This window comes from Elephas maximus, chromosome 11, assembly GCF_024166365.1.
Source record: "Elephas maximus indicus isolate mEleMax1 chromosome 11, mEleMax1 primary haplotype, whole genome shotgun sequence".
Classification (NCBI taxonomy): Eukaryota; Metazoa; Chordata; class Mammalia; order Proboscidea; family Elephantidae; genus Elephas; species Elephas maximus.
Genome location: NC_064829.1, coordinates 114,056,596 through 114,064,416, shown reverse-complemented (window position 1 = coordinate 114,064,416; position 7,821 = coordinate 114,056,596). Strand labels below are relative to the sequence as shown.

Here is a 7,821-nt window from a genome sequence, read left to right as displayed (position 1 = left end):
TACAAGATTATGTTGTGTCTAAAGCCAATCTCTTTTGAGATATAAAAGAGAGAAGTGAGCAGAGATACAGGAGGACCTTGGAACACCAAGAAACAAGAGCCAGGAGAATACTGCATCCTTCAGACCTGGGGTCCCTGGGCTGAGAAGCTCCTCAACTGTGGAAGACTGATGATAAGGACCTCCCCCGAGAGCCAACAGAGATAGAAAGCCTTTCCCTGGAGATGGCTCCCTGATTTTGGACTTCTAGCGTTCTAGACTGTGAGAGAATAAACTGCTGTTTGTTGAAGCCATCCACTATGGTATTTATGTTATATCAGCACTAGACGACTAAGACAGACACAATGGACCACATGCCTCCACTTATGGTTTTCCAGGCCACTGCTAATGTTAGAGGTGAGCTGACATTGGCTACCAGGCTCTGTGCACAGACAAGGCCAGGGGTCTCAAACTGCCCATAGACAGAACCCAGCCTTGATTCTCTCACTGGCTAGAGTCGTTATCATTGACCCCATCCCACACCCACCCTGTCCTGTCCCCCACCTGCTCCACACCAGCTGGCCTCATTCACTTTGTCCCCTGCCTTGGCTTTTGAGTCTGTGATGTCTTCCTTTATCCCTCAGGAAACCTGTTCCTAGCCCTTGCCCCTTTCTTCTAGTCCCCTTTCACAAATGACCAGAGACACAGGGTTAAGGACCACAGTGCTTTACTTTTGATCTGAACAGAATGCATAACTTGGGGGGTAGTGCCAGGGAGAGCAGTGCTGGGTGGGCAGGGGGCTTGGGGACGTCAGTCCCAGCTCTGGAACCATCTGTGTCTTCCCTTTTATGCTGGGCTTCATACACTGACCACTCTGTAGGCTCTATGAAGGGAGCGAGGAGGCTGGGCACGGTGAGCTGTTGGGGGAGCTCGGTGTTGGGGTGCCAATTAGGCCATCGGCACCCACTTCCGATGGACTCACCTGCAAGAATTCCGACAGAATTTGGACATCTGTCTATATTTGCCACCTGTGGGTGAAGGAAATCATTTGATCATGAGTTGGAACGGTATTGATTATGTGTATGATCTGGGTGCTGGGGAACAAGGCCGATCAATCCCTGCCTCTTGGGGAGCTCAGAGGCAGCTCTACAACCAAGTGAACAAGAAGCCAACACTGGCCCAGCCAGTGTGAGGCCCCTGAGGGAGAGCTTCCCGCATTCACACACAGATAAGCTCTTTGAAAATTCACAATATTTTGTGTATTATTCATTCATTCAGCAAATATGTACTGTGAACCTATCACGTGCCAGGCACTGGGAACACAGGCAAGAACAAGAAAAAGAAAAAAATCTCTGCCTTTGTAGGCCAATATTTTTTAGTGGGGGGGAATCGACAAAGAGAAAAATAACTAAGCCTAACGTATGTGGCGTAGTGGTTAAGTGCTACGGCTGCTAACCAAAGGGTCAGCAGTTCAAATCTGCCAGGCACTCCTTGGAAGCTCTATGGGGCAGTTCTACTCTGTCCTATAGGGTCGCTATGAGTCAGAATCGACTCGATGGCACTGGGTACTGGAAACATATAGATGATGATAAGTCAGACAGTGATAAGTACTATGAAGAAAAATAAAGCCAGGAAGGGGCAGAGAGGTCCAGGGCCAGAGGCATCCTCATGGAGAAAATCAGGCTCACGGAGAAGGTGACATCTGAGTAAAGACTTGAAGGAGGTAGGGAGATGTCAGGTGGGCATCTGGAGGAAGAGTGTTCCAAGCAGAGGGAACAGCCAGTGCAAAGTCCTTGAGGACACAAGTAGGCTCAAGGGACAGCAGGGAGGCCAAGAGGCTGGACCAGAGTGAGTAAAGGGGGTCTTAGGAGCCAAAGGAGATGTGAGAAAACAGTAATCTACCTGTCTCCTGGCTGCTGCCCTGCTTCTCTCACTCCTTACTTCCCTGGCCTCATCTTACCCCCAATCTCCCCCTTGCTCACTCTGCCCTAATGGCCTCCTCACTGTTATTGCAACCTGCTCAGATCAGTCCTGCCTCCAGAGATTTGCACTTGCTGTTCCCTCTCCCTGGTTTTTAAATCACCTTTCTTATCATCAGGAATCAGTTCAGACTTCACCTCCTCAGAGGAAGCTCCTTCTTCACCCCGCTCGGTCCTGTCATGCTGCTTTATTTCCCTCGTAGCAAATATCTTTCTCTGACTCACCCTGTCCATGCATGTAGTTAATTGTTTATTGTCACCTCCCACCAGATGGGAGCTCCCTGAGGGCAGAGACCAGGGTGGCTTATTTCCTCTGTGTCCCCAGCATCACCCAGCACAGGCTGGGCACAGAGTGAAGCCCACAGACATTTGTTATTGGAACAATATGTGGCCTCAGAGCTAACATTCAGGCTCTGCCTTCACGCAGACCTGGGTCTAGTCCTTTCCTGATTCTTATATGCTGTATGGCCTCGGGCAAGCTCCTCAACTCTCTGAGCCCCAAACTCCCCACTGGGGAGGGAACAGAGCCTGACACCAAGTAAGGCTCAGTAAACACAAGTTGAACGACTGAGGCAACAGCACCTGACTCCCAGACTCAACGAGTACCAGGCACACATTAGCAATATTCTTCCTGAGTATTAGTATTCTGTCTCCCACCTACAGGCAAAAAAGGTAGTTGTGATCATTTTCCCAATGAGGAAATTGGACAATAGAGGTAAGGAAACTTGGCCTAGGTTATACAGCTTAACTGAGAGGTTGCAAACTGGTGGTTCCTATGTTTTATTTGATGCATAGAAAAAAACAAAAAAATTAGTTGCTTTGCTTGTTATTCTCCATTTGCTCCCTGCCCTGCCCTGCACTGGTCCTAGGAGGCTGACCTGACAGGCCATATGCCCCCAGCCCCTCACCCTCTAGCTCACAACTGCCAGGGAGGCACTGGCAGAAGATTGGAGGGGGCAAGAGGAGAGAGGTTTAGGTATTTGACCCCCAATCCCTTGTGTTCTCCCTGCAGGGCTGCAATGTGGTAGTCCCTGAAGCCCTCTCACTGAGGCCACAGCTCCTGCCAGCAGCCCCTTCCTACAATTCCATCTCTCACCATGCCCTGGCATAGCCATTATTTCCTTTTACCCCCTCCAGGCTGGGGTGATAACAGCTCTCCTTTGTTGCTAGTCCTAGGGTGCTGCACCATCCCATTACCCAGCTTGTGCCTCTGTAAAAGACTCTCCATTAAACTTGAGTGTCCATCTGTCACCTGCCACAACCCTGACTGACACAGCTGCTAACTTCTAAGCACAGCTCATTCTTAGGCTAGCCTACTGGAGGATAACCGCACAAGAACCAAAGTCCCTAGAAACAGAGCTACTTGCCAACCTGCAACTAACCTCATGACACATGCATAAGTGCAGCTGAGACCAGAAGAACCACCCAGCTGAGCCCAGCCTAAATTCCTAAACTGCAGAATCAAGAGCTAAATAAATGGTTGACATTTTAAGCCATGAATTTTTGGGGTGGTTTGTATACAGCAATAGCTAACAGATACTCCTCATTTAAAATGATCTTTCCCAGGGGTCTTCAAGAACCTAATCCTCAGTCACAGTGCAGGCCAAGGCCTCTCCTTCCCAGTCTCAGTGCCCCTCCCACCCAACCCCATTCTCACTGGTGAGGATGATGATGCCAGTGATGAACAACACAGCTGCAATCAACAGGCCCCTTTTCCGGAGGGTGTCCTCGTCTGCAGAGAGAAAAATGGAGGGGCACAGTCAGAGGAACCTTAACCCTTGCTCCCCTCCCCAACTCCCTACAGTGACTTACCATAGAAGAAGGGGTTGTCCGTAACCTCACCCGACCCTGGATGAGACAGACAGGGAGCAAGTCAGACTTCAGCAAACGTTTGTGGGGTGAATAAGTCAGGTAGAGGAGACACCTGGGTGTCGGACTTGGTACACTTGAAATAAAACCCAAAATTCTCACCGTGGTGCACAGTCTGGCTCCCGTAACCTCTCTTACCTCATTTCCACCACTCTCCCCATCACTCGTTATGCTCCAGTCCCACTGGCATTCCTGCTGTTGAACATACCAGGCACTTCTTACTTCAGGGACTTTGCACTGGCTGTTCCCTCTGCATAGAACACCATTTCCACAGACATCCACATGGCTCTCTCCCTCACCTCCTTCTCAGTGAGGCCTTCCCTGGCCCTGTATATAAAATACACCCCCCAGTTACTCTAACCCTAACCTTGCTTTATTTTTCTTGATTGAAACTTAAAATCACCTGACATATATTTATTATGTTTGTTATTCACTGTCTCTCTCTCCCCCACTAGAATGCCAGCTCCATGAGGCAGAGATTTTTGTTGGTTTTGTTCACCGCTATGTCCCCAGCACCTGGCACACAGAGGACGCTCAATGAATATTTGCTGAATCAGTAAATAAATGAATGGACTCTCTATGTGACCTGTGGGCATATCATTTCCATTTGTTCACTGGGGATTGACTGGGCTGAGAGTAGAGGATAAGATCATGAGAGGAAGAATCAACGTGTCCCTATAAACAGAGCTCCCTGATGACTTGTGTCATGGATTGAATTATGTCCCCCAAAAAATATGTATATCAACTTGGTTAAGCCATGATTCCCAGTATTATGTAGTTATCTTCCATTTTGTGATTGTAATTTTATGTTGAGAGAATTAGGGTGGGATTGTAACACCACCCTTACTCAGGTCACCTCCCTGATCCAAAGTAAAGGGAGTTTCCCTGGGGTATGGCCTGCTCCACCTTTTATCTCTCAAGAGATAAAAGGAAAGAGAAGCAAGCAGAGAGTTGGGGAACTCATACCACCAAGAAAACAGCTCCAGGAGCACAGCACATCCTTTGGACACAAGGTCCCCGCACCTGAGAAGCTCCTCTACCAGGGGAAGATTAAGGACAAGGACCTTCCTCCAGAGCCAACAGAGAGAGAAGGCCTTCCCCTGGAGCTGACGCCCTGAATTTGGACTCGAGAAAATAAATTTTTCTTTGTTAAAGCCATCCACTTGTGGTATTTGTTTATGGCAGCACTAGGTGACTAAGACAACCTGCAAGTGGCCTCAGATACATGAGTAAGTCCAGCAGAGACCAGAAGAACCACCCAGCTGAGCCTAGCCTAAATTTCCAAATTGTAACATCAAGATCTAAATAAATAATTGTCATTTTAAGCCATTGAGTTTTGGGTTGCTATGTATGCAGTATTTATTTATTTATTCATTCATCTATTCAGACATTTATTGCATGCCTACCCTGTACAGAAGAGCCCTGGTGGTGGTCGGCTGCTAACCAAAATGTCAGCAGTTTGAACCCACCAGCCACTCCTTGGGAGAAAGATGTGGCAATCTGCTTCTGTAATGATTACAGCCTTGGAAACCCTATGGGGGCAGTTCTACTCTGTTCTAAAGGGTCACTATGAGTTGGAATCAACTTGACAGCAAATGGTTTGGTTTTTCTGGTACTCTGTACAGTCTCGAATTCATTTATTCACCTAACACATGTTTATCGAGGACCTACTCTGCGCTGTGAAGCGCTGGAAATACACAAATAAACAGAAAACAGCCTGTTCCCAGTCTGGGAAGGAAGTCACTTACCAGCTGTCCTGGGAGTAGGGGAGTCTGTCCAGATGTCTTTGCTTGGGGATCGTCTCTTGGAGAGCGTGGTGTCTTCAGTGAGATCAGCAGAGTGGCCAAAAGAAGGCAGGGGGCAGGAGTGAGCCATGGAAGCATAAACAAGGGGCTTCACTGAAAGTCTGTATTTGAGAGAAGCCCTCTCCCATGCCTATACATCAGGTGTGCAAAACACGGGGCATCCTCCTTCCTCCTACCCATGGAGGCAGCAAGTAAGGTGGGTGTTAAATATTCAGGTAAGCCTGCACCTGCTGGTTAAGGCTGGCTGCTTCATCCCCCAAGGTCCCCTGCCCCCTCCCCCAGGACCTCCTCCACAACTAAAGGATAACACTTGGCATAGCCAAGGAGGGGGACCTCCAGAACTTTCATGCCCAGATATGCTGTCCAGAGATGCTTATTATAAAACATTTTGAATATCACCTCTTCTTCCCCCAGACCGAAAATACCAGACAGTTCCTTTCTTCAAAAAAGAAAATCAATGCCCCAAAGAAAAGAGCTGCCCTCTGGCACTGAGAAATGTCCCTAGTGAAGTGGTCACCCCTGTATGATGCCCCAATGTGAAGCCAGTGGGTGGAGAAGTTGTCCCATGAGCCCCAAGTTCCCCAGTCCCCCCTCAGTGCCTCACCCCCTAAACATGAGCAGACAGCCAAGGATCACGAGATGTTCAGGGAAAGCCTTGCCAGGAAGAAGGTATATGTGAGATCAGCAGTAAGGACAAAGATGCCAAGATCACAGAGAATGTAAAGGACAGCCATGGGAGTGTGTGGAGTTTGTGCACACTGGAGCTAGAGAGCCCGGGTTCAAATCCTGGTTCTGCCACATTTAGCTATGTGGCCTAAGGCAAGTCAGGTAACCTGTCTGGGCCTCAGTTCCCTCCCCTGTAAAATGGGGTATCAATAGTTACCACCACCTAAGGTGATTGTGAGCATCAAATGAGCCAATGGGTAAAAGCCAAGCATGGTGCCCAGCACCGAGTAAGCTCTCTGCAAACACTAGCCATTGTTGTTACTTTCTGCTGGGGGTCCCTCCCTTCTAGGAGGAGCGCCCCCTTTCTTGGGAACTACTGCCCCTTTCCCATGCCATGTGGCTCCAGTGGTAGCTGTCAATTGTACCCCAGGTCACAAAGGGATCATGAGACCCCAGTCCAGCCAATATGGGTCCACCCTGGAATCTTTCAAATCCCAAGCAGGTATTTTGAATGATGAAGCTGGGTAGCTATGAGCTGGGCGATGCCAGGAATTATTTCCCTGCCATGCAGAAGTGAAGCCAAGCACAAGAGCAGCAAAGATGAAGGAGGAAGAGAGGCTCTGGGGGCTTTCATGTCCAGGTTTTGGACAACTTCAAGGCTCAGCTGTGCTTTTTACTCAGTTCTATGACCCCTTTGGTCCAGGAGAGACCCAGTTACAGTTCTATCATGTATAACCAGGAATATGGACTAATACTTAGAGTAATTCAAATCAGCAAGGACTCAAAAATACATAAATTCAGAAACACGAAAATGTTCCAGTGATTGAGAAATAGGACACAACCATTCCCCCCGCCCCGATTTTTATGCCAAATCAAAAAGGTGCTCTTCCCCAAGACACTTTATTTCCACCTGTTGAAAGACAAATTATGTAAGAATGAGATGTTGACCACCATTGCTGGAAAACTGTTGTAACAAATCATAAAAATCTGCAAGGGGAATGGCACAACCTTGTAGGTGGTGCTCTTGTGTAATGTCCACTCTGCACAACCGTGAGCACCTAGGGGTGGCCCATGCTACAGTACTTCGCACTGGGTTTGCCTCCTCACACAGGTATTGAAGGCCACCTGTTGCATTCATCTCAGCTCAGCAACCTTTCCCATTCCTTCTGGTAACATTCGCTCACTTGTCCTAAAGGGAACCATCTCTCCTCCAACTCTTGGTCTATATGGCTCAGGCAGAGCTGATCTCCTTCTCAGCCCAAGATGGGTCAGGCCTGGCCAATCAGATCAGTCCATTTCCTAGGCTCCATTGGGTCAGACTGGACAAGTGCCCTGAGCTGGGCCAATGAGAATCAATCTAAACGTGTTTATTCAAGGAGGAAGGGATAAAGTTGCTCACCGTGACACTGTGTGTATGGCAGAAAAATCTGGAAGCAACCAAGATACTCATCAAGAGGTATGTGACTACATTAACTCAGTAATTGTGGCTAGGTATATTGGAAAAGAGATACTCTCTAGCTTTTGTG

The 7,821-nt window shown here is 48.3% G+C and overlaps 1 protein-coding gene across 5 annotated transcripts in view; it reads right to left on the bottom strand.

Annotated features, from left to right (window-relative positions):
* Positions 1–686: 686 nt before the first annotated feature.
* Positions 687–7,821, bottom strand: part of FXYD5 (FXYD domain containing ion transport regulator 5) — a 13,347-nt gene continuing 6,212 nt past the window's right edge. For 3 of the 5 annotated variants that reach the window (XM_049901182.1, XM_049901183.1, XM_049901186.1), the window contains 4 exons: positions 5,573–5,644; positions 3,768–3,803; positions 3,613–3,687; positions 687–1,004 (listed from right to left, as the gene is read on the bottom strand). In XM_049901182.1, coding sequence (XP_049757139.1) covers positions 955–1,004; positions 3,613–3,687; positions 3,768–3,803; positions 5,573–5,644 — 233 coding nt within the window. In that variant the 3' untranslated portion in view covers positions 687–954. The other 2 variants (XM_049901184.1, XM_049901185.1) reach the window with 2 other exon arrangements.